Genomic DNA, 27,821 nt, shown 5'->3' with positions numbered 1-27,821 from the left:
AGCGAACGTGTAGTTAAAGCATAATATTTCCGGTAGATCCGGGACCTCTTGATTTCCCAAAACACGGTAGGTAGGTAGGAGTAATAATATATTACGGTTCTTCTGGATGGGAGAGAATGGCCAGGGGACGATGACCAACACGAGATGGAATGAAACTCGTTTTCTAAATTTTCTGCATCAGTTGGTCTTGTGGAACTTGCCTCTAGTTAATCCAGGAAAGTGTTGTTTCAGTCAAAGCATAATTTGGAGATGAACTGGTTGAATCTTGGAATCCACGTCTTTCATTTATTGGTTTACATATTCGGAATCTTTCTCTTTAATTTTTCATTCTTTTTCAACACAATGAAGGTCAACGTTCACTTGGTTATGGTTTCATTAGTTATGCCTTAACCCTCATCACTGCTGTTTATTAAAGAAAGCTTCCTTGTGCCTGCCTTTATGACGTAGTGCTTAGCATAAGCTGTGAAAACAAGAGTTCTGGTTTGAGTCCCGTAAGGCATTAGTTTCTCTACATTTCTTCTTTTGTTAGGTTCCTTGTATTATTCATCCTCATCGTCACGATTAATCAGAATATTTAAGGAAATAGCTACTGAAAATAATTAGCATATAATAGAACTGGGATTGCTTGGGTGCGTCAGCACTTCGACTATTTGCATTCGTTATGGTTTACAATGTGATACCTCTTAGAATAAAGAGTAGTTAGGAAGTCGGGAAAAATGTTATTCGCAAAAATGAAGATTAAACGAGGCGCAAAAATATTCGTACAACCTTTATTTACTTATAATATTGAAGTCAAATACCTACCCCATTACTTAATTTGTTACAATTATTTAATCCTTAATAAAATAACATAAGCTTCTAATAATTTCCCAGTTTCCCTAAAATTGTAGAATAGAATTAATTTCAGTTTTATCTCCTCCTTCCGAAATGATTTTGACGAAGCATAGGACTGCATTTTGCACTTAAAGATGATATGCGTATCACAAACATTACATTTGTCTGTGGCTCAGAAGCCTTACAAAAATAACTTCCACATTCTATGGAACACAACTTGATCATACCACCTCGGATACATACGTATATAAACGAAACGAGACATCCGCAAAATTATTTTGGTTTTAAAAATACACGACGGCGGAAGAGCAATTCCTGTACTTTTCCTCTGCGGATTTGGTGTGTAAAGGCTTTGATGTATATTTCCATATAGCGGAAACATTGGACTCGGAAGAAGTGTCAGGGACTTTCTTTGACTTGTACCGATTTTCATGCGGCGCTGTCCTTTCGCGTTCAACAGCCAAGAGGAAGCCAGCAATTTGCGTGCGTCCAAAAAGAGCATCAAGTTTACAGTTCAACGCACATTGGATTCTTTGTTTACACAGAAGGGGAAAAAACTTAAAGCTGAGGTCATTTCTGCAGGAACGCTGCTTCTAATTGTAATCAAACGCAGCTAGCTGCTTTGAGCAAATACCACGACGGCTATGTCTAAAATTGGACTCACCGTGGAGACGGCACCTTTAATCACTTGTTTTAATTTTCCAACGGAGAAAAATACTCCCCAGAAATGTCCTCCATTAGAAAACAAGCTTTTTAGAAAGTATGTTAGTGCTTTCTGATTAAAGAAAAATCAGTACTGGACCTACAGTTGTAAGTGTAATTTGAGACCCTAGCTCGAAATCCACACTGTTGAGATGGACCTAAGGGAAATCGGTAGGGATGGAAAAGAGTATATAGAACTTGCTCAAAATAGGGAAACATGGAAGGCCTGTGTTGCTGCAGCCATGAACCTTCGGGTTTAAGAAGGCTAGAGAGTTAGTTAGTTAGTTAGAATTGATATCACATTGGTCCAAGATGGGGCAAGACTGAGTACCTCTCCTTCGGAAACGTTGGCAAAATTTGAGAAGTTCCTTGTCTTTAAGTGTGATTTCTTGCAACCAGATACCTATTAAACTGGGGCCAAAGCGAATTCTGAAATTTGTAATTTCATTCCTTTAAACACTAACAACGTAGAGCTTCAGACGTCTAGAAACCTTGAGCTAAGTTGAAGCAGAAGATAAGATATTTTTGACACTAAATGCTTGTATCATACTTACTTGACTCACCGTCATGCATCACCCCCGGCCCATCATAATGTGACGACCCCTTAGTTTCATTGTATGTACCTTTACTAAGATACTTTTGATAAGAACCAAACTTTAGTGTGTGTGTATTTGTGTGAGAGCGCGTACGCCCATGCACATAGAATTAATATATTAAAATACATTAATAAGTAACAAAGCTCTTTGCTGAAGAGTTGAATTATCTATAAGTGAACAATTCTGTTCACCCATTAACCACATTGTAATTTTAAAGCCATGCAATCACATACCGAAACTCGATTAAACGAAAATGTGTTGCGCTACGCGTGCATATTTCAATAACTGACGCCTCTCATCAATGGAAACAATTAATTGATTGTTGTTCATTTCATTTAGATTCTATTGATAACATTCATGATGGCGCCTTTCGTGGAAGCTAACTTCTGAATGACCGAATCGCTTTCCTGACGTCAGTTAAAATTTAAAAAAAAAAAGAGTAACTAATATTATTGTGGCTTAAGTTAAACTCAGGTTCATTCCCAATAGTAGTATTGTTCTTCAATGGTTCTTCACTGCAGAGCTTATTGGTATACAATATGCAGTTTTAACATTTGTTTCTATAGTAAGTTTTCGTAAATTTTTCTTCATGTAACGGGTATTTATTCCATAATATTAAAAGTGTTTGCGTGCGCGCGCGCGCATAATTATATAAGTATGTAAAGAAAAGAAAATGTCAATAGCATCCAATGAAGATACATTGTTTTTATTGAAGATTACTATTTGAAAACTAACTATCTGTTGCCCCTAAATCCTAAGGTTTATTGCCGCAGCAACACAAGACTTCCATCTGTCCCTGTGGGCAAGATAAATCGACTCTTGATCATCCTTACATTTCCTTCAGGTCCAAATTGCTATATCTTCCTCTTGACCTTACTAAATTTACTGACAAGGTATATTTAAACTTCCCTTTCCTCTCCCATGCGTGTGCTACATGATCCGCAGTCGTCTTGATTTAATTTTTCTCATTATATCGGAGGATGCTTACTAAACTGCACAATCTTCTCCACTCACTATTGGCTTATCTGTTTCGAGCGCTCGCCGCAATTGGCCAAAAGTAACAGAAAAGCGGCATAAAATGGTACAATTAGTACAATCTTTCAAACCCAAGTGTCTTTGTCTCTCTGTCTTTCCGTAATTACGGTCAACTTCCTCTTTAGTGTAAGGGACCACGTTTCGTATCCATACAAAACTACAGGCAAAACTACTGTTTTGTATGTTTTGACTTTTATATTCTTTTATATTAGAGGATAACGTTTATGAATAGAAGCATTATCTGAATAGAGCCTACTTTTAATTTTCGTCAGAGTATAGTTTTCATTTGTTATTATAACTCCTATGCATTTCAATTTATAAACGGATTCAAATAGGTACGCTTTGTGAAATGGAATGCATACTGTCTGGTGCCTTTAGAAGCTAGTATGATGATGCAAGGCAGAAAAATATTTCTCATGCTTTCAACATTTTTATATGCTTTTTATAATTTTCAAAAAATTGCTTTTTATTGGGCGCTTTGGTAAACTGTTCAGCATACATGAATTGAAAGCAAGAGTACATGTGTTACCACATCACAGCTTTTAGTACGCCAATCAGGCTTTGATGCGTTGATCACGACGGCTTAATTGTTTGTATGTATGCTCATACGTACCGTTACGTTTTCTCCACTCTGTCTCGCTTTACCAAAGAGTGATTAAAACGCTCCTCGTATGAGAATGCATTTCCCATTCATGCATATTTACTCCCAGCTTAGCTGTTCCCGTTACTTATTGGTACTATGTGAAAAACAAGCAGTGGTTGTGCATGAGGAAATATATGCTTCGTTTTTCTCTTTTTGATTTCCACACACGTGCTAACATTAGTATTTTCCCCCCAAGACCAAGGAAGATGAATGGTTATTTGGAAGCTCAGTAATAATCTTATCTTGATCGTAGTATTGCATGGACAACAGGGGTTCTGTCTAAAAAGTTTCCGAACTTGATTTTCCTAATATTTTACTTATTCACTTTTAAAATGTAGTAACTAGCTGTTTCTGCTACACTGTAAAAACAATGTGCAATGTAACATCAAGCATGGTTTTAGAAATAATCAACTTTATGTAACAGAACCCTCGTTTTGGTACTAATGTAGATTTGGCGTTGTTAGCACCCTTGCTATTTCTTTACGTCATTGGCTGTCCAGCAACAACAACAATTTCTCGATGATTGATTGATTTATTTTATTTTACTTCGCATTTTGTGCCTCTTGGCTAATTTGCGAAGATGGGGATGAGGGATGAAATGATGAAATTGATGAATAGACATTTACAAACAACCATGCCCGAGCGGGATTCGAACCCCTAGCGTCGCATCGCGATGTGCTAACCACTCGGCCACGGGGTCCGGCAATTACTCGATGAGCTGTTGAGTTACACGAATTACGGTGGCTACTAAGTCGCCATCATCTTTTGTTTCAATTAATACACATTCATGTGTAATATTAATATGCATCAATAAAATATAATTAATATATATACTTTCAAAACTATGAATTCGATGAAAAAAAAGAAGAATGAAAAACACCCGAGACGGGAACTAGAGATAAGACTTGAATTTCAAGACGTGCTCAACACTGCAGTAATTCAGGAACTGTCTTTTAATTTTCTCAGTTTCCGAAATTGGATATGTTTCTCAAAGGATTCTGAAGCCCGGTGTGCTTGTTTCAATTGAGGCACTATGCTTTTTCTGGTTGGAATAGACACAGAGGAATGTTAACTTCGCTCTTGCGATCTTATACCTCGAAAAACAACACCTTTCGTTAGCTGCGAGTTCATTCTGTTGTTTGTTTCCCTCGCAATGTGTGGTTTAGTGTAATTTGTTTCTATACCACTGCCATTTCGGTATCAAAGATTGCATTTCCACATTATGTAAAATTATTGTTGACGAACATAAACTAAAGATCATTTATAATTTAATGTTGAAATTCCAGTCGAAAACTACCTTTACTTAGTTCGAATTTAAATATCAGGCGCAAAAGTTAAAATTTTGTTTCACGTTAACCATTCAAATGATATTTTATAGAAAATTCTGTCGGTGCAGTAATCTAATATTTGAAGAAAATTTTCTTGTTATGCTTTTACTTATCTGAACAAATAACAAAATATAATGTTGAACTAGAATGGCAAACTTTTCAATTAAGAATTACAATATCACATATTCATAAAATTATTCTTTACACAAGAAAAACTACTATTTCAGCATTTTCTTAGTTATTAAACACCAGTGTATATTTTACCACAGACAAACTCCTGAATCAAATTAGTACATTTACCCTAGTGCTTTGTTGAACACAAATACAATTGCCCAACCTAACAATATTGTTGTCGATTTTTACAAGCCAAGGAATGGACCCAATTTGTTGTTATTTACCAGCACGTTAATGATTTAATGGTGAAAGGTTCAGTATATTTGCAGAAATCATACAACATAGGAATGCAGATTCTGTAAGAGAATGAAACAAACGCGCTTTTTATTCAGGAAGAACTGCATAATGCACTTTAATATATCCCTTAATTTAGTAGTACTTTGTTCCTACCTCTCTTTAGAGTAACATTTTTGTCTCCGGAGAGAAGTCTTCTTGTAATGCAGGTTGGGAGTTACTAATGCAAAGGGTTCGCGTGACTCCCCTGGTAAATTTTTACAAACCATGATACACGCAAAGATCATTGAAGATGTTCCAGCCGCGTGTCCTGGGATGGCATGCTACCCAGAAAGAAATAGGTCAAAGGGAAGTGGCTCGGATGAACTTGAAAGAGAGTACTTCTTATACTCACATTTCGTGTGCGTATCAGTGCAATTTTCCTCATGAAAGATCATGTGATATGCATCTCCGAATTTCATACGATCCTTTCAATTTCTGCTTTTCTTAATTTACCTTCTTTGCTAATAGCGACGATGAGGATGACTTATAATTAGATGGAATAGATGAAGGAACACTCAGTGTCGTAAATCCTCACGCCAGGATTCGAACCCCAAACCTTCAGTGGTTGAGTCGACCATTTAAATGCTTGGCCACCGAGCCAATTAATGTCAATGCTACCCAAGTGAGCATGCAATCTTCTAAGAAAAACTTCGCAATTTCGCATATCTGTATCTCTTAACTCAACCGACTCGCTCGTTTGTCAATTGGGCAGTGCAAATGCCTCTGTATGGAATCTGAAAATCCGTTGGCACAGAAACCTATGGTCTCGTTTGGAATTCGTCATAAAACTGTAATTCGCCGTTTTATTAGTCTCATCACATGAAAATTCCTGTGTTTAAAATCGATATTTGATACTCAGTGTATAATTAATCATCTCCATCCATGAGCTTCTACCAACAAACAGTTAATAGCCTCTGGAATGAGCATGTATTTTTGCACTAGGTATGTTCTGTTTGCGACATTAAAAGAAACAACGCAAACAAAGAAATATCAAGTCGTCAGTGGTAATACACGTCTTCTTATATGTCTGTAAATCATAATCTAATTTATTAATATTTTCTTTAGTAAAATTACACAATTTTGTGTTGCTTCAGTTACTTATAGGCAAGTTGAAAAGTGTCACAGATACCTTCGTCACATGAATAATTACATTTTCTGTTGAATCGATCTAATGTTGTACATTGTAACTTGTTAAATTCATTTACTGTGCAAATTTTGACTCTGAATTTAGAAGATTATTTTTATATGCGTTTCACTTGTGAAGGACTTATTTGAGCATGGATGCATATTATTTTCTTCGCAATCTTTCCTATCTTTAATGGATAATGAAATTACATAAATATGTGCTTATTTTTTAAAGTTTAATGGTAGATATTTGGTATGCACCCCAGAATTTGCCCGGGCTGCATACAAGGAACCTCTTCGATAAATAGTGACTATTTTGTACATTTTAGCCCTTCTAATGCGAGAAGTCCGCCGTGTTTATTGTGGCTTGTTAGGGGGGGGTCAGGGGGTCCGGACCTCCCCACCACAATAACTTACCAAGTACTAAAAATTAAATAATGAAAACATACTTGCTTAGCATTTGTTGTTTAATCGAGGTTTATTTCCATCGAACTTTGGAAGGCAAGGATTATATTGGGATCATACGACTTTTAATTACAGTACCATAGAAGATTTATTCACACTACTATACTCTGTCCCACATATCTCTGGAGCAGGCGAACGAAAGCAAGTCTCTGCGCAAGTACTGACGCGAGTCAGCTCCACCAATGAACGCGTGAGAGGAACTGAATTGCGTGGAGGGAAAAAGCGACTGCAGTTACCAGCCTTCGCGTCAGCATATACTGCTTCGCTCTGCCCACTCGATTTCCCCCACTTCCCCACTTCTCCGACGCTATGCGCGGCCTTGCTCCAGAGATATTTGATACAGGGCATACTTATAATAATATGAATAAAATATTAATCAAGAACTTTACTTTTTGCAAAAGCAGGATCTAACATCCTTTTTTGTTGTTCAATATATATACATATATAATTCTTTATTTTACATTAATTTCTTTTCCAGGGCAGTTTTATACAAATTTTGGCGATCTTATCTGTACGTAATCTAGGTAATGAATTCGTGCAGTTGTATCAGTATTCTTATACCACATTTTTGCCTATTCATGTAATAAAAATAAACTGAGTGACTATTTTCACCAGGTGGTGAAGCTAGCTTTTGAGCTATTTTCACCAGATTTTAAACTGCATGTCAGGGTATCTGCCAAAATAACAAATCCAAAATTCTTGACATTTCCCCCCTTTTTCTTATGTATTTAATCGCCCCCGCTACTTAGGTATGGTTGGAAATTGAGAAACAAAGCGAAAAAAAAGTAACCACAACCCAATACAATTTTAGATTTTCAATTTTATCAAACACAAGTACGGGTATATAACAATGTAAATTCACTATAGTGTAAAAAAATAGCAAAAATTCTTGACCACATCCATAATTTCTTGACTTTTTCTTGACCTACCTGTTGATTTCTGCTAATGTGTTTCATGACGCGATTATTGAACAGTAGTGCTTGAGGAGAGTGAATTCTGACAGGGAGATCAGATGTGTGCCAATTACCCTTATTGAAGGACAATCTGTGGGAATAATCATCATCCACACGGGAGGCAAGTAATATGCTTTTCTTAACAAAGTCCATATCGGTTCAGTCGTGGAGAGTACAAAATCCATTTATTGTACATCTAAAGTCTTTTGCCATTCCTTTGAACGTAACCTCTTGCATATCTCGCATATAGGCCAAGCGAGTGATAAACATCTGGAAGATAAATGACTAATAGCTACGCCACCCAATAGACGATTCTGGGTCTGCGGTTCGATCCCAACGCAGTATTAACATTGCGTTACGGAAGTATGAAGGGGTATTGCTTTCCTAAATGCTTTCATTGTTAGGTTAGGCAGGTCAGGTTTAGGGTCTATTAGCATTAAAATTACTTCTGTAAATACTTACCAATACCTGATCATGTAATTTCTGGTCTTCAGCACTTCATGCTATTCTCTCTACCAGGTGACGCACCCATTGTTAATTGAAATAACTTTTTAGCAGTAAGTTCAGCATCACTGCCAGTGTAATAAAATAAGATAAAATAAAATATCATTGTATGATTCAGATAATTACTTTTGCTGATGAAAATACACATATGCTGTCCCTCAGCATCTGGTGAAAATAGTCGCGGCCAAAAATAATATAATAATTAATTTGCAATTTTAATAAATATTTTAATTAATATAATTACTTTAATTTAAACATTATTTTATTATTATTATACACTTGGTTCGGACTTCCCGCAATATATTTCTAGATACGTGTCTCCTAATAGGTGCTTCTTCTCTTCTAGGTTCTGCTCTCAGGCACCACCCAGGCGGTGGAGTACGAGGAAGTTGTGGTGGATTCAGGCCGAACCCTCCTCCCTGATACAACGGTCGACCCCACCGGCGAATTTCTCTACGTGCTATCCACAGCAACAGTAAGTAAAGTTTCCATACCGCACACAAACCCATATGTGCATGTCTGTCTGTCTCTCTCTTCCTCCCAGGTTTCTGCGAGGCAGAATGGTGAAGGTACCGACTACATTGCATGGAAGATCCACACGTGAGCCTTCAGGGGTTCCCGCTGACTTTTTCGTTGGTGGCGGCTGCGGGGTGCAGGGTGGGGGAAGAAGCGTTGGAATTGAAAAGCGGAACGAATTTTTCAGAATAGTCTTTAGCTTGAAGCAGACAGTTCCTCTTGATGTTCGTGATCCTGCAGGTAGTTGCTATGAACGTACGTGATGCTCGCACGATAGTACATTCCCGCTTACCATACTGTCTTTGGATGCGAAACTTGTACACAAACATGTTTAGTAAACAGTTAAGCCGTATTCATATCCGTACAATACCAGTACTCTAATTGCAAGCAGCTTATGCAAATTGTTCAGCAAGAAAAAATATGATAATAGGAGGACATTAAATTCTTCACTTCCCATATTATCAACATTCCATCAAATTCAGTTTACCAACCTGATACCATAGATTTTTCCAGATTTTATATAGAATATCAATCTTAACCTTCTGTTGAGCACACGTTTCCTTTGTGTCGTTTGCACAACTTCAAGCAAGTACACAATTTTTTCGGGTTTACCCACTATCGTGAGTGATGCCCTTTTACCAAGAGCGGGTGGCATGTGAATAGATAGAATCCCAAGAAGCTGTGTTGCTAGTTAACCATATCGTACCACAAAGCAAATGCGAAATTCGAAGATGCTGAATAGTATTGAAAATGCAAGTTGAGTGAAGGGCAACAGAAATACATTACTTTCGGTTTAGTTTTAAAAAGAGCACTAGTCACTTCTCTAGAAGAAGCGAGAGATAGAGGAAGAACGGTAGGAAAATATAAATCGAGAGCATCATCTTTTCTTATCTTGCTACAATTGCTGATTCTCCCTTACCTTCTGTTAACTCATCTTCTTTCTCAAAGCCGTTCTCTCTCATTCTATTACTCAATAGAATATATCATACATCTTATACCATCTGAGTGAATGTGTGAGAGAAGAAAGACAAGAACTAGGCTGGGAACCATTTGTAATCCTATGAAGAAATACACTAAAACAAGAGCTTCCATGTCCCGATTATGACTACTACGACTTACTTTCTGTTAATCAAAGAGCCTGAACATAAATGGCTTGCATTCAAATGTCTATTTGATTACTGCTAGGAGGATTATATTTACTCGATCATAGGTGAAATTCTGACTCGACAACATATACGTAAATCTATTTGAAAAAATAACATTTTATAATGCAATAAAGTAACTTGTTTCCTGAAGATTGCTTCTGCAACAGTGACCGCGGTGGCTCAGTCGGTAACGCGTCTGACTACCATGCTAAAGGTCCCGGGTTCGATCCCTGGCCGGTTCAAATCCGGGAACTTTTCTAACGATGGAAGCGGCCCCGGCGCCTACCCAGCGTCGAATAACATGGGTACCTGGGGGAAACCCTGGGGGGTAAAGGCGGTCAGGTGCGTGATGCTGATCACATCACCCCCACTCACGACCGGATCAAGAAAGTGTGGGGCGTTACCCCCACACCCCTATACGCCTTCATGGCGTGGTGCTATGCACAGGGGAACACTTTACCTTTACCTTTAACAGTGGAAAATATTTATAATCGAGGAGTCGCGGTTTTCGTGTCGTAATCAGGAAGGTTGTATTATAGTGGACATCCGTAAGATTCAGGTAACCAGAGATTGCTCAAAGATGACTGTGAATTGGTTCATATTGGCGAAATGATACTTGCATAATCCTTAAGAATAGTATAAGTTTAACACTATATTAGTAACTTTCATATTAGAAAAAAACCTTCAGTTTTCTAGTTATAATAAAAATGCTGTACAAGGACAACGTGTTGTATGATTTGAAAAATATATATATATTTGTAATTGAGGAGGCTTTTTGGATGCGTGAAGCATTCTGCGTTTTGCCATTAAAAAAAATATATGTGAATGGGATACATAAAGTCAACACATGTCCAACTTTTAATCATTTGGTTAATTACGAGAATGGAAAACTTAGCGATTATCACTTCTATTGATAATAACACTGTATCCGACTTCCGTGGTGTTGCTGCAAGGTTTCAGGATATACAAAGCTGCGGTTTCTGGGGAAAAAATAAGGACATTCCTTACGACACTTCCGGTATCACGAGAGTTCACTTCACACCAAATTTTATTTCATGCGGAAACACATCTTATTCCAATTCCTCCTATTCTAATTGTTGTAACATGGAGCGAATTATGCTGGCGATACTCGCACACTTACATGAATTGCCATTATATCAGTACTTTCCAATAGATCATGAAAAATATTTCTAGCGATGTAATTTACATCGAATACGGATCTTGGCAACATTGATGAAAGGAGTACGCTAACTTGGGCTGCCGGTTGACATTGTTTGAATCTGTGCCTCTTGTACCTCTCTAGGTTAATCGCGATGATAAGGATGAATGATGATTTGATGAGAGATTCGACCCTAGGACTCATGGGTTCGTGATGCGCTGCATTAACCATTCCGCCACGGAGGTTGTCTTACTACAGTCTAATGCGACCGAAATTATTCCTAACACTTGCAAAACTTTTGAGTTCTCGAATATCTCTATTTTCGTGTTTTGCAAGATACTATCCACACATTTAGCATTGTTAATTCTATATACGTATAGCTTTTATTTAGTGTGGCATTGGTTCTCCGTTGCATTTTGGCTTTCACTTTTGTGAAAAAATATTAAATAAAGTAATGTCGTGTTTTATATATTGTATTATCTTATCATATTCTTAAAATTGAGAACGAAAGGTGTACTGTAGTCTGCTACATATGTGGGAAGATGAAATTATATTTATCGTTTGGCACAAAGCAGTTTCGTTATATTATTCGGAATGAAGAGCGAATTCATATGTTTGAGGCTGTTCAATCGGTGCGAGTTTGCAATGAAGCGTACACACTGGTCTAATGTATAATAATATTTCGTTTGTTGAAATGTGGTAAGATTTAGCCTTTTCATTCCCTTTGTCTCTCCTCTTAATCACAACATCTTCCATACAGTGCTGGGCAGAATGAAAGTGCCTCAGGCAGCCCAAAGAAAGAACCTTTAGTTATCGATCCCATAGTTAATTGCTTAAAATGTGGGTAGGGCAGGGCACAACTCGCTGATTACTGGCTGTTTCACAAGATGAGATCGAGAAGGAAAACCGTTCAAGGTAGCTTATTATTGTTTCCCCTCTAAGATAACAATATTTTGATATAATTTGCGTACCTTTGTAAAATGGGCGATTTCAACGGCTTGACGTGTAATCAAGTTAACAAGTTGAAGACCATGTAGATAATGAGGAAAACGATGTAATTTGTCTGCTTACTTGGAAGTGATGAAAATAATGTTGATTATTTCGTTCGTCTTCAGAATAACCTGTGCAGATAAGGGTGAAAATATGGTTGGCTATTTCATTAAATACCAACGCTTTAAGTTGGAATTGTAAACTGGTGTGTTTATGCACGGAAATAATCAAGCAAGGAAATTTTTCTTTTGTTTATGACTTGCAAATAGCTGGTAAAAGGAAGTAACACAATAAAATAAAAATATTAGATTTTATAACAATACCTATTATTTTCTCTCTCGAGCAGTGCTTGCTTATTGTTCTCAAATAAAGTATGTTGAAGCACAAGTAAATTTTACTGAAAATATGATGGACACAATTGAGACCAGCTTTTTTTATTTTTTTCTCTCTAGAGAGCGCATGCATACAATTGCCTTGTCCAAAGAATGTAGATATGAACATTTTGTTTGAAGATCTTCATCTCTTTCGGAAGGTTTCATTCCTTGGATGACAAGAAAATTTTCCTTGGTGCTACATGTCAGCCAAGAAAATTTAGGGTTCCCAAGTGCCTTCTCCCTTTTCCGCTTCGTTTTGCTGTCCTGAGCAGTTTGTGGCGACTTTCCCAGCGGTTGGAATTGAATTGGCCATCGTCTAAAAAGTTGTTTTCAACGTGATCGTCAGAGAACAGAATTCAGCAAGATTTATTGCTTCTCCCCAATGTTATTCTCGAATAAACAAGAATCCTTGTAAGTTCATCAGCAAAAGATATGCAAGACTGTTCCTTTCTTTTAATGTTGGAGAGATTTCTCCGATGTTTCGTTCGATCTTGGAAGGACCCACTCTACTGGAGCGTATGGTGAAGTAATTTGTCTTCCTGCATTTGATTGTTGGATCAAATTTTTAAAAAGAGGTCAGTGGTGGGTTACTTGACCATCCCACGATGCCGAGAGGGAATAGGTGGTTTTTGTCTTTGGAAAAAAAGATAAGGAATAATGTATAGCAGGCAGTATCGTGGTTCCAGGAGAAAACCAAACCGTAGAGAAAAATTATTTGGCTTGGCTAGTCTCTAGCTTTGCAATTTGTCACAGTCTTAAAGTGAATAGGGAGCAAACGTGCAAGATGAATGGAGAAGGTTCTGGAAAAGACATCAATGCTCCCTATTTCATTTCCTCTCCCTTACCCCCGGAAGGCTCACATGAAGAGAGGAAAAGCAGCAAATTTACATTTCCCATATACCAACGTAATGCATATGTTTCTAGTCTCAATCTTTTTTTTCCTTTAACAAGAAAGGATGAAAGAGAAGAGAAAAGAATGAACAATAGATAATGGACGGGCTGCAAATATGAATAGGCGGAGAATATGCAGCTGAAAAGGACCCATCATTTACAGAACGCTTTGAATATTGCGCTATTTCAGACCTGCTATTGTGCATGTTACAGTGACAAATAACAACCACTTTTTTGTTTTCAGATTATTACATCTTGAAAGCATCCAATTTTAATGACATATTTTGCATAAAAAGCAAAGCACACTTAGTATATTCTCAAGTATTAAGAGCAGATTACTGGCAGAATAAGTAATTTAAAGGGCCTAATATCGTTGGTCCGATAGCATTACAGGTAATGTATTAATCAGTACCAATTAACGTTGGGCATTGTATGTAATATGCATGTATGCCATTTCGGTGTATGTTTGTGTACACGCTTTGGTCTGTATTTAGGACTCGGTGTATTTGTTGAATACTTGTCCACACCTGTTTCTATGACTGAGTGGGTTGCACTGTGATTGTTCACGAACTCTTTATTTTTTTTAAAAAAAAGTCTATCAAGGTTTATGTTGTCTCCTTTGTGGTCATATAGGCAAATTGGAATTGGTCCTACAGTTTAAAAAAGGATCTAAACCACTCTCCAATGGGCTTTTATCGGCGTTAGAACCCAGGGCCACGCATTCTATTTACATGAGATTCCATTGTATTTGTGGCTTTTATGAAAGGAACATACACGGGAGGATCTATTATCGTTTAGTCCCCTGCTTCTGCATGTGAATACGAATGTGGGAGAGCATTTTCTCGAGTTCTTGATAAAATGAGAGTATATAAAAAAAACTTCTTTCAAACTTCACGCAACTTTTAATACCTTATTCGTCGTACCGTAATGTTTTATGCACATGGTTTTACTTTATATACTCATACACTCTCACATTCCTCGAATGATGCGTATAGTATAAGCCATTGTTCTTTCCTTCTCCTCACTCTGTTCTTTCAAGTCTTCTACGGGATAGTTAAGAGACGACTTGGCATGTAAGTTACCTCGTATCTGCCGCGATCCTGGTCAAGATGATGTCGGAGTCTTTTGAATGCTCAAGCAATGTATGAAGTAGAGAAAAACTTCCACGGCTCTTGTTGTCTTCGCTATGGTTTGGGGTCCATACTAGGAAAAGGAGTTGCATCGTAATTGTGAAAACTGCCGGACTGTGTAATTAAATAATAAATCAGCTGAGGGGCATTTGTGGATTGGTATCAGGTTTTTCCATTCCAAACATGCTGCATCTACAAGCACGTGATGGAGGGGCCAGTTTAACCTGCTTTATCGCCTATGTCGTTGTGGTCCCGTCTGCATGACTTGTCCTTCCTTCCAACCAATTGTCGAAGCAAAAACTGGCACTGCCTCTTGCATGATAAAGAAACGAAGAGATTACACTGCTCCTAATTCTAATGTTCGGGCCTTGAATAATCTACATCCTTGTCCAAAGTTAAAGAAGAAGAAAAAAGTAGGGATGATATTTCCTGGGAAAATTGATAATCAAGCGACGTGAGCTAGTATATGAAACGATCACATCATATTCATACTGTAAATTATTGGTTTAAAGTTCTTTCTTTCCCTTCTCTGTACCCCACCCATATCTTACTTTCCAGTGTTCAGGTTGTTGAAAAGGTAGAGATGGTTATTGCGGTTATATGTAGCAAATTGAACCTTTGGAATTAACTAAGGAAAACAAGGAGCTGTACAAAAAGTTCATTGCTCTAATATAGTTGTGTTTACCACAAACCGTACCAACTAAGTCCATTTTACTTTACTGTGTGCGTGTAATGTACAGTACTTGAAATTTGCTTTGTGTATTTTCTGGGGTAGTATAAACAAGAACATGTACGCAGAGACCATTATGGGGTAGTGTAAACAAGAACATGTAGACAAAGACCACAATGATTCACAATTTCTGTTGAGTGAGTTTGCTTAAATTGTAGCATTGCATTTAATGATGATTCCTAAAGATAGGTACAATGTCAATGCTTAGAAATAGCTTGACTTCCATTTAGGTCACTGCTATTTTGTGCTCCTTTCCTTTCTTCATGCACACAAGATTTAGTCTGTGTTATGGAAGTAAAGGACATAAAATTGTAATAAAACTGAGAAGTGACATGCAACAGTAATTTTCTCATTAGTGAATTGCAGGCTAATATATTCCTGTGGTTTAATATGGCTCTACCTAAACTCGGCTAGCAGCTGTTGGTTTATTGAATCTAGAGCATGAAGATGCATTCATATTTATCCATTATTTTGCTGTTATTGTCATTCCTGTATTGTTGAAAGTAACAAACGTTAAGACACCCAGCGTTAATTATCTCTGTAATAACAATTAAAGATTCAAAATGAAAACAAAACATGCCATTTGCTCGTGAAGTTACAAGAGGAAGTACTTGTCAGTTGAGAGGGACTAATGTTTCTCTTTAATTTAATGATGTATTGTTTTATATTGTAAACCTGTACCATTACCAAGTGGAAAGAAGAATGGTCTCGTGAGAGCGTTTACCTAGAAGCACTGGAGAGAAACTAGAAAAATAGTAACTTCTTGTCTTTTACACTATGAGAAAAACAAGAGGGATTATTATTGGACTTTATTTAGCTGTAATTCTTGCCATATAATTCAGTTTTCCTTATTTTTCACACAGTACACCGCAGGAACTACGTGATTGTAGGCTAACGAAGCTATGGCGCCTGGACTTAGAATCGATAACCCATCCGTGAAGCTGTGTTTTCTTCTTGTGCGTGCTGACTGCTTCTATACAGCCTCAGCTTTTTTGATTGGTTGGGATAAATTAAACTTAATCCTCATACATTTATTGTTTTCATTCTTTGTGAGGAGTTCATCTCTGTATCGTAAGTTTCAATCGAGACCGATTTTGTGTTAATTTGTAAGATCTGAACAAAGTTTGATTGTAGATTAAGGTGCTTACAATCCATATAATCGTGATTGGTGTAAATAGCCGAAAGTACTTACGTACCACAATTTTTTAATTTATTCGTGTATTCAGTCAAGTCATTTTTTATTAATTAATATCATATTCAGAATAGTGTGTGTTGACACGTTTTTGATGCATTACGGTAGTCTGGGAATATTCTTAATTTTGTTCATTTGGTTGCCTCGTGGGCTAGTGGTCTACGACATTCTTGGCTAAACGAAGGATTTGAACCTTTGCCAGTAAGGAAAGACATGAAACAGAAGCTATGGTGGTTGACTTTTATGGGGTTCTGAGTTTCATCGTAATGTGCCTTTTATAATGTGTGTGCGTGAGAAGATATTCAGAATCTCATGCTTGTTATTTTTGGCAGGTGGTAACTGGCGCCTAAATATAAATTTGAAAGACATTTTGCCTCGCTTAATATCACTGAAGCTACACTAAAATACGTATCTTCGAACCAACCAACCGAGCTAAGTTGGCAGTTGTTAAATAATTTATTAGTAATCATCACGCCCAAATTACATAAAACCTTTCTCGGTTTCCTCTGGGATGTTTTGAATAAGAAAATCTTAACGGACCTTAGCACTGTCAATAGTAGCTGCATCATTTATTATAAGCTAGCTAAAGAATGACAGCAAGTAGTAATAATAGTGTGTTTGGCATTTTTCTCCTTTTAGACCTTAAGAAATACTTGATGGTGCACCATGACAGTCGAGTTTCAAATGTAATTCAGACAAACGCATTACGTTTGTAGCAAAGTAAATGCAGTGGTCACGTTAGAGGGATATAAGTTGAAAGCAATATAAGATAAAATTCTTGGAAAAGTGACACGAAAGAACGTGACTTTTCGTTTCGTCGCCCGTCTGTTGCTTTGTCTTGTTATGTTCTTTTTACGGCTTTCATCAAACTAACCATTGATGATGTATGTCGGGGAGAGGCATTGAGGAGAGGGTTTAGTTTGCTGGCCAGCTGGTGATGTTATTGTTCCTATTTGTGCTTGTGTTTGTGCTTTTCCTCTCGAAACGAGAGGCAAGTTCCTAATTGAATGACAGTCATTAGCTGACAGAAAGTCCTCTAGGATGATGACCCTAGGAGAGTAGCAAAAGTCGTGGTATTTTCATTGTACGAATAACCGAAACGTTTCAACACTTTGGATGGCTGGTGGGAAATTAGTGTGTGTCTGTATAGCGGAAAAGGGGGGAAGATGTCGGCTTGTGCTACAGTTAGCTTATAACAGAATTAAAACTTTTATTTACAACATTTTAGTTCAGGATACGATACACACCACAGTTGTAATCTAATTTCCAAACCTCGGGGAGTAAAAATTTTAGGAAGCGTATATGGTTGTCGTACACGAGAGACGGAAATTGCAATGTAATTGCAAGGCTTGGTTTCAGGATGATTCCATTGATGTTGCAGTAAAGGGTCTGTAAAGGGAGAATTCTTGCCCTTACAGCAGGCCCTTTTTTCATATTTATCTCCTCGCAGACATTCACTGTAGAATTAACACAGGGTGGCGACAGACCTGGAAAACCTGGAAAACCGGGAAAAGTCAGGGAATTTGAGGTGTCAAAAAAAGTCAGGGAAATGTCAGGGAATTTTGTCTTCATTGACTTTTTTAAATTTTTTTATTTAAAGATATCGTTATGAAACTCTGCACGGGAACAGAAAATTGTTATAACTCGGGCACTATGGGAGCAATCTACTTCGAATAAGTTTTGTTTTGCAGCTAAGACATAAGCACATGCAAACGTGTACAATTCAGAACGCCGGAACGAGGAAGGGGGTTTGAGGGGCTCGACCCCCGAATTTCAATAGAAAAAAACAAAAATCTGAAGTTTGCCCCACTCTTCTCCCACTATTTTGGGGAGAAGGCGCAAACTTTAGTATTCTTTTCAAAGAATGGACATTTCTCAAGAGAATGAAACATGTTTCATGTTCTTGGGTGCCATACAAGCAGAATAATAAGCCAAAATGTGATTTTTTTAAAATGAAAAATATGTAATTTGCATTTTTGGAGGAAAATTGTTATAACTCGGGTACTATGGGAGCAATCTACTTCGGATAAGTTTTGTTTTGCAGCTAAAACATCATAGCATGCAACCGTGTACAATTCAGAATGCTGAACCGAGGAAGGGGGTTTGGGGGGCGCGACCCCCGAATTTCAATAGAAAAAACAAAAATCTCCCACTATTTTGGGAAGAAGGCGCAAACTTTAGTATTCTTCTCAAAGAATGGACATTTCTCAAAAGAATGAAGCATGTTTCATGTTCTTGGGTGCCATACAAGTAGAATAATAAGCCAAAATGTGATTTTTTTTTAATGAAAAATATGTAACTTGCATTTTTGGAGGAAAATTGTTATAACTTGGGCACTATAGGAGCAATCTACTTCAGATAAGTTTTGTTTTTCAGATAAAACATCAGTGCATGTAACCGTGTACAATTCAGAACGCCGGACCGAGGAATAGGGGCTGGGGGCACGACCCCCGAATTTCAATGGAAAAAAAAATGATTTTGCCCCTACTTCCCCCGCTATTTTGGGTACAGAGCACGAATTTTATTATTGTTTTCAAAGAATGGACATTTCTCAAGAGAATGTAACGTGTTTCATGTTCTTAGGTGCCATACAAGTTGAATAATAAGCCAAAATGTGATTATTTTTTTTACGAAAGAGATGTAATTTGCATTTTTGGAGGTAAATTGTTATAACTCAGGCACTATAGGAGCAATCTACTTCAGATAAGTTTTGTTTTTCAGATAGAACATCAAAGCATACAACCATGTACAATTCAGAATGCCTGACCGAGGAAGGGAATTTGGGGGAGACCGACCCCGAATTTCATTGAAAAAAACATAAAAATCTGAAGTTTGCCCCCTCTTCTCCCGCTATTTTGGGTATAAGGCGCAAACCTTAGTATTCTCTTCAAAGAATGGACGTTTCCAAAGAGAATGAAACATGTTTCATGTTCTTGGGTGCCATAAGTCAAAATGTGAAACACTGTTTTTTTACTAAAAATAGGTAATTTGCATATTGCTCAGAAAATTGTTATAACTCTTGCACTATGGGAGCAATCTACTTCAGATAAGTTTTGTTTTGCGGCTAATACATCATAGCATGCAACCGTGTACAATTCAGAACGCCGAACTGAGGAAGGGGGGGGTTTGGGGGCGCGACCCCTGAATTTTAATTAAAAACTATAAAAATCTGGAGTTTGCCCCCTCTTCTCCCGCTATTTGGGACGAAGGCGCGAAGTTTAGTATTCTTTTCAAAGAATGGGCATTTCTCAAGAGAATGAAACATGTTTCATGTTCTTGACTGCTATACAAGTTGAATAATAAGCCAAAATGTGATTATTTTTTTTACGAAAAATAGGTAATTTGCATTTTTGGAGGAAAATTGTTATAACTCGGGCACTATGGGAGCAATCTACTGCGGATAAGTTTTGTTTTACAGATAAAACATCAGAGCATGCAACCGTGTACAATTCAGATCGCCGAACGGAGGAAGGGGGGTTTGAGGGCGCGACCACCGAATTTCAATGAAAAAACATAAAAAACTGAGGTTTGCCCCCTCTTCTCCCGCTATTTTAGTGAAAAGGCGCAAACCTTAGTATTCTCTTCAAAGAATGGTCGTTTCCAAAGAGAATGAAACATATTACATTTTCCTGGGTGCCATACAGATTGAATAATGAGCCAAAATGTGAAACTCTGTTCGGAAATGTGGCATGGATATGTTGCGGAGAGGGGGAAGGTTGGTCATCAATATGAATTTCCCAGGCTTGCTCCAGACCTGTGTGAGAGTTTCCACCCAAACATAAGAGTATGAATGTCCAAAAAGCACATTCATTTCGTAATCAGCACCATTATACCATATGGTATCATCAGGCCAGTACGACCTTACTCTGATGATAACATATGGTATCATTGGGGGAGTAAAGGTTAAGCCTCTAAATATTACGTGCAAAATGCATTGAATTATCATTTTTTCTTGTCCATATGGGAGTAGTAAGGGGACTTGTCACGTAGTAAAGCATTTTGTTGGGCAAACTGAAGGAACATGGAAACAAATAGGTTCCATTGATACATACGATTTTTGTTGAATATCGCCACCTGACAAAGTATCTCACTACAACATGCGACAGAAATTGCATGGACTGCAAATATGATGCTGGAATTTTATTACTCTCCTGGCTCACTTCACCTTATTTAATGTAGCAGTGCTAATGTAGGTCTTCTTTCATCATCCTGACGTATTACTGGTTTCGCACAAGTTAACATACGTTTACAATGACATTGCACTATTCTTAGATATCAAGAAGAATTCAACCAAACGGGATATATATTGAATACTATCACGAAAAAGTGAAACATAAACTGCATTGGTGAAAGTTATAAAAATTGGCAAGAGCATGCTCCCAACCTCAAATTTACTGTAACACTAGTATTGCATTGAAATTAACGCCACTCTCTGTCCTGTCTGTTTAAACTCATGAGAGATGGTCATTAATCTCTCACAGGGTAAGGTTAATATCCAATATTATGAAACAAAATACTAATAATAAATACGTAAATATTTTAATATCATATTTACTCGATTCATTCAGTCATAAAAGCAAATCACTTTCTTCAAGGATTGACTTTTCTCTACCAGCCCTGCTAAATTTTCACTTTCCATCTACTGATTTATATGAGGGGTGGCCAGAAAGTAATTTCCAATTAGTAGGGACATTGATTTTTCGCAAACGCCAAAACCGTGAAAAATGGTAATTGCTGCGAAGTTATGTTTAGGAATGTGCAGTGATGTCTGGACACATTTTTCGCCCCTTCGAAATATCGAAATAATGCGAATTTGGCATAAAATGCGAATTGTTGGCATTTTTAACGATTTTTTAAAAGAAATGTCCTTAAAAAAATGAAAAATTCCATGAAATCCAACATTCTTGTCTTTTCTAGGCCATGTTTATGTACATAGAACATGCAAGTTTTCCAACATTTTACTCAAGAGTAAATTGTAGGGTTATACGTACATGGAATAATTCTGATAGACACATTAAATCATGTATTTCCCACAATTTTTTCAACTTCTATCAAAACCATTTGCATCACAGAGCAAAGTGGTAGGGTTCTAACAGGAGATCGAGTGCATATCTACCGTCACAAGGGAGCCACATCTTCGTATTTGTCACAGAAGATATGTTTTGAATTACCAAGCTAAGTGTGCACCATCGGCATTTGTCAAGCGAGTAATAATGGAGCTCAGTCGTTAGGGCATCTGACTAATATGCGAGAGACCCGGGGTAGATCCCCTGCGGGGGAGAACTGGGATGTTTTCCACATATTCAGACTGCTCCGGCGCCAGCATAATATGAAACTGGTACCTTGAGGAAACTTTGAGGGATAAAGGTAGCCAGGACTGTGGTGCTGATCACATCACTAGCCACCTTCAGCCGTGATCAAGAAAGTGTGGGACCCTAACTCCACACCCCTATACACCTTCATGGAAAAGTGCAGGGGAGCACTTTACTTTTACTTCCTCAAAAACCAGTTCCAACATATCAAACTGTCACGAAAATACGTAGACCATGTGACCTACAATTTAAAATAATAGTTTAAAAGCACAATGAAGTATTAAGTTTCGGTATATTTGGCAGATAAATGTTCTAAAACAAAAACGCGAATTTTGGGAAACATAACACTAACAAGTCAAAAAAAGATAATGCCAATTTTTGGTGCTATAATATATCGATATCTGTCACGTGAGATTGATTGATTAAAATTTTTTTGGTGCGTCGCCACTTATGGTCATTATGCACCCTTCAGTATATACGGGGGAAATTCCATTATCTAAAATCCTTACCTTAAAATTTAAAAAAAGATGTATGGAAAATAACTTTCTCAAAACAACTTTCAACATATCAAACTCTCATGAAGATATGTAGGCCATGTGAAACAGTAGTTTAAAAACACCGTCAAGGTATAATTTCAGATATTTGCCAGAAAATGCGCTAAAATGAAAATGTGAATTTGGGAAAAATAACACCGTATAGTAAAAACTAAAAAATAAGAAAATACACCAATTTAGAAAAAAACTACAAAATATTAAGGTCCCTACCGATTAGGCATAAATAAAACAAGAATATCAGTAGTAATTTATTGCATTAGTAACAGTGAGTCCTAACTTAATTTTCGGCATAATCACCATCGTTCTTCTGGCATTTGTCGTAGCATGTCACTAAATTTTGTATGCCCATGGTATATGTGTCTGACAAACAAAGACTGGAACTATCTCTACCGCAGTGTAGCTGTCAAATTCTTGCCCTGCCAGAAACATCTTCAGTTAAACCAGGAGATGAAAGTCGGTACATTAAAGGGCATGGAGTGATCCAAGATCTCTCACCTGAAGTGATGCAAAGGGCCTGTGTTGTGCTGTATGGGGTTGTGCACATTCGATTGGCCTTCCGTGAATTGTCTGCAACATCGTCTGACCATACTATCGTTCACGACGTCCGGTCTGCACACCTCACACAATTGCTGGTGGTTCTGTGCCAAATTCCGAGCGTGCAATGTAGGTTACATCGCAGTCTGTGGGAGACTGTATGAAAGCTGCAATCTTTAACCTAGAACTCTCCTAAAACGGCTGCATTACGACTATTACCATTTACAGCTAAATGCCACTTCTTCCTGCCTGCATGTGTGTGTGTCGCTCTCCGACCACTAGTGCTGCGTATAGACACCATTGGAGCTTTTTTCAGGATTCCCCTCGTATATGAACTTTCAGAAGCTTTTATTATTAGTGTTTTAATGTGTGGTTAGCTAAATCAGGTACCTATACAATGCAATTCTATAAATTCCTTGCATTAAATTTCTAATATCTACATACCCTTTTCGTCAGCATTAATGGTATAACTGCATGTTGTCAATTTCACAGTACTTCACTTGGATATACTGTACTGAAGCATTTAGAAATCCCATTGATAATGTAAGGAAATATGACACTTTATTTTGTTCGATTCAATTGTTTCACTTATATGAAAGAGTTAAGTTGTTTGCTTTACAGAGAAGAGGGAAGTAGCTTTATGCATTGAAAATTGAGTCCACACTCATGGTTCTTGCAAGCAGAGGCTTCCAAACTTCAGTGGAAATATCAACATATAATACCGAGAATGGATAAGGAGACTGATAAATTACAAATTGTATTTCTTAATTATTCACTCTTCACTCTTATCTCATTTAGTCGTAACTTTAAAAATAATCAAGTATTTTATTTTAAACTTACTGGGTACAACAAAATTCCGTAATTCTTCCTTAGCTTGTGAATTGTAATAATTTTCCAAATTCACTATTTTGCAGTTTGAATTCAAATCATAGAGAATAGAGGAATTTAGTCAATTTCATTGAAGATAATATTGGTGCTTAACAAATCCATGCCTGGATCTGTATGAGTTTATTATTTCAATTTACAAAAACATCGCTTTAGTTTAGTTTGTAATTGTCAGGGAAAAATGTAAATTTTGTCCTGGAAAACCTGGAAAAGTCAGGGAATTTCATTTTTGCTTGTTTGTAGCCACCCTGTAACAGGTAAATTAAGTTACTTTCTTTTTAGGTTGATTGGGAACATTGGACTTTCATTTTGCACAACAGATGAAGTATGGCAAAGAAAAGAAATACTGAGGAACTTTTCCTCTTAAAATTTGTAATCATATCACATTTTTTCTTGTTTACGATATGTCTGTTTTCTCTTAACTGTATTTTTCATTGTGTTTCGGCCTGTTGTATGTACTTTACAGTTTTTATTTAACTTTCACAAATATTAACAAGATTGTTATCCTCTGTGAATATTTCGGTCATTTTTTCTTTTCACGAAGTTATCAACATTTACTTTGGAATGCTGTAAAAATGAAAATGTTTTATCGGTCTTTCTAAGATTGAGAAACAATCGTAGTGAAGACTCAGAAATGTCATTGTTTCACTGGTCACAATTTTATTGGTTCAATGATATGCCCACAAAAAATCCCGTAAATATTTATAATGAAATCTGTTTATTGATAATACCACTGGCTATATGCCTAATTTTAAATGCTATGTATTGTTGTAGGAGAAGCACTGTTTAGTAATATATTATTAGCTTATCCGCGCTGTCTGTGTTGCTTAAGTATGGGTTTTTAAAATATTTAAATTTAAGCAAACTGAAATAACTATTGAATATATCATGATAATTGTGAAATTTTCAAGTTAGTAAAAGAGCTTAGTCTGAAGCTGGGTATAAAAGGTGCATAATTTTTATTACTAATTCTCCAATTTGGAATATACACTATGCTGCGAATAGTGTCACTTACTTAGTAGAAGGTAATGGGATGTTCATATGCGCTTCTGTTTCTCTCCCACTGCCCTTCCCCTTTACCTCACCAAGAGAAATCCTATATACTATTCCTCCCAGCGGGGAAACAACTTCGATCTCTTTGTAATTATACTTCCATTTGCCCCCACTCATCTCTTAGAAACATAGGTTACTCACGGCAAATAAAAACTTGTTTAAGTATTTTAAAATTAATATCGTAGTATGATAAAGAAGTGGAGTGTATTTGATATCGAGTTGATGTTTCCTTCAAAAATATGACTGTGAAATTGATGATTATGTACGACCATCCTGTTAGTCAATTAACGTAGTTGCAGGTGCCTGAGCAGGTGCGTGTTTTTACGCCGCATGCGCTTCCCAAAATTCTTCCGGGCTCTCCGACAAAAATTCTTAACACACCCTGCTATAGTTCTCTTAATGTTGTTTTCGATTACCTTCAGTTTGATTTCCTTCGTTGCCACCACGCAAGAGAGCCAAATCTGTGTAGAGGTTTGGCAATGCACGATCCAAATAGTCTTAAGGTAGTATTCAACGGAAGAGGCACGCGACACGAGAGTTTCACAACGAAGCGACAAACGACGCCGGCCCGTTCTGTCTATAAGCAAGCATTCACCGCTCATGCGCGAACTACAGACCGAGGCGACACGACGCACTGTATTCAGAAAACGGCCCAGACACGCGCAACTTGTCGTATCGCTTTGGTTCGAAAGGTTTCATGTATTACTGTGGGCTCGTTTCAAAGCGACACATACCGCGTGTCGTTTTTGTCTAAACGTTCCCTCAATACAATTTGACCTTTATGTCACCAGTGCCTTCTTTATATGTAATGCAAAATTGTTCATCATAAACTAGTAGTATGACTTGACATGAATGGTCCACTTTCGATTTTCTCAGATCGGAACGTGATACTGTTCTCACTACGCACAAAACTCTAACTGCTACCCGCACATTTTTGGGTGCATCTATGCATAACATTGAAAATATTAAGAATGTGACATCCAAGAATGGTGAGTTGGGCATGCAAGTGAAAGGCTTATGACCTTCTGTCTACTGTCTTAATCCAGTACTTGCTATAGTGACGTAGTGTAAACGATTTCTCGTATCTTGACTATCCGTATACACTACACAACTTTCCACCTTGAATGATAGTATATTTTAGGAACTACGTTAAAAAAAGGACTATTAAATTAAAACCTAAATTTAGGCTTAGTAAAAAAGTATGTTATTGAGTTTTGGTAGATAGCATTTCGAAAAAGTACAAGCTGTTTTGTACTTTTGATAGTAGTACACCTTTCCAACACAATGTATAAAACAATGTGATACATCAAAATAATTAAGCCGCTAAATCAAGTAATATAATATATACTGTGTATACATGAACTAAATTTCTTGTAAATTTAGGCGCTACAGCAAGTACAAACTCTCTTTATCGTACATATATCTTCGTTGATTACAGGGATATATTAGGGTAGTATTTGAGTGTATCCGAAGAGTATTGGGAACCAACATCTTATCTTCTTACATTGTTTCCATATAAGAATGTCACATCCATCTTAAAATTCACAAGCTCCATCTTGTAGATTGAGACATAAGGGTTACAGTATCATTTTTGCATACCAGAAGAATTATAATCGGTTGTCCTCTGAAAAGGATGTTTATAATTTTAGAATGGCTGTTGAAAGCCTAATTTTGATATGTAATTAGCCGACAGCAACTGTCATTTGAATCTGTAGTGCCTCATTTAGATCAGCTGACACACACTTTAGACATAAGACACCCATTTCACTGTAAGAGATGTGTGAGGAAAAAGGCATTCAACAGCTGTTCGTCTCTAGATCATTTCAGAATTAGCCGTGAAACAGAACCGATTTCAATGTTAAAGCGTGTATGTCTCGTCGTTAACACGTGGAAAGCTTAATTAAAGGGGAGTGAGGGAAATATATTACCTTAAACTTCCTGTAGCATCGAGTTGGAAACCCTGCCGAAAGGAATTTGAGAAAATATCTTCAAGATGACAGCAAGCGTGTCTTCCTGTGTAGAAAAAAAGCTATAAATGCGTCTGCACGTTGTAGATGAGCTCGATCATAGGTATGCAGTATGTGTTCCCTCTCCGCACAATTTATCTGAGGGTAGGTTAAGGTGGCAGAAGTCCCAAAATCTTAATTCGGCGTAACCAGAGGAGTCTCGTAGGGTTTTCAGATGGGTATTCGTGGAATTTATTTATCGGCAAATGGTATCTTTTTTTTATCCTGCAAGTTTGTTTTGTCTTTTAGAATTCTGTCTTTTCACGACACTGAGATTATTGTGTTCATATTATGTTGACAATTATATCCAGTTAAGTAAACTTAATAAGTAAAACGATAGAAATTAAAATTAAATTTGAATCGGGGAAAGACAATCGTCTTGTGTCTCTACGTCCTTCGTGGCGGAGTGGTTAGCACAGCACAATATGACGCCAGAAGTCACGGCTTCGAATCCCACCCTGGGCATGGGTGTTCTTTACGAGTGTCGCTTCATCAGTTACATCAGATCACTGCTCATCCTCATCTTCGCGATTAGCCAAAAGTGGCAGAAAAGCGAAGTAAAATAATTATTTAAACCAAATCAATCGATCATGTGCGTCTACGACTATGCTAGATAAAAACAGATGTGCCGTAAACGTGATATTTTGGGCACGATTTCGTAATATTAAGACAATGACTACAAGGGTTAGAGCGGCGTGGTTATGACAGCGCGCTA

At 37.3% G+C, this 27,821-nt stretch overlaps 1 protein-coding gene across 7 annotated transcripts in view; it reads left to right on the top strand.

Annotated features, from left to right (window-relative positions):
• Positions 1 to 27,821, top strand: part of PlexB (plexin B) — a 498,951-nt gene that overhangs the window by 348,844 nt on the left and 122,286 nt on the right. For all 7 annotated transcript variants that reach the window (XM_083117847.1, XM_083117846.1, XM_083117851.1 and 4 more), the window contains exon 4: positions 8,982 to 9,110. In XM_083117847.1, the coding sequence (XP_082973973.1) occupies positions 8,982 to 9,110 (129 nt within the window). The remainder of the gene's footprint in view (positions 1 to 8,981; positions 9,111 to 27,821) is intronic.

The sequence above is a fragment of the Lepisma saccharinum genome, chromosome 2 (assembly GCF_977018435.1).
Source record: "Lepisma saccharinum chromosome 2, izLepSacc3.1, whole genome shotgun sequence".
In the NCBI taxonomy this organism is placed as follows: domain Eukaryota; kingdom Metazoa; phylum Arthropoda; class Insecta; order Zygentoma; family Lepismatidae; genus Lepisma; species Lepisma saccharinum.
Note: the sequence above shows the minus strand (reverse complement) of the source record. Positions and strands in the feature narration are given on the sequence as shown.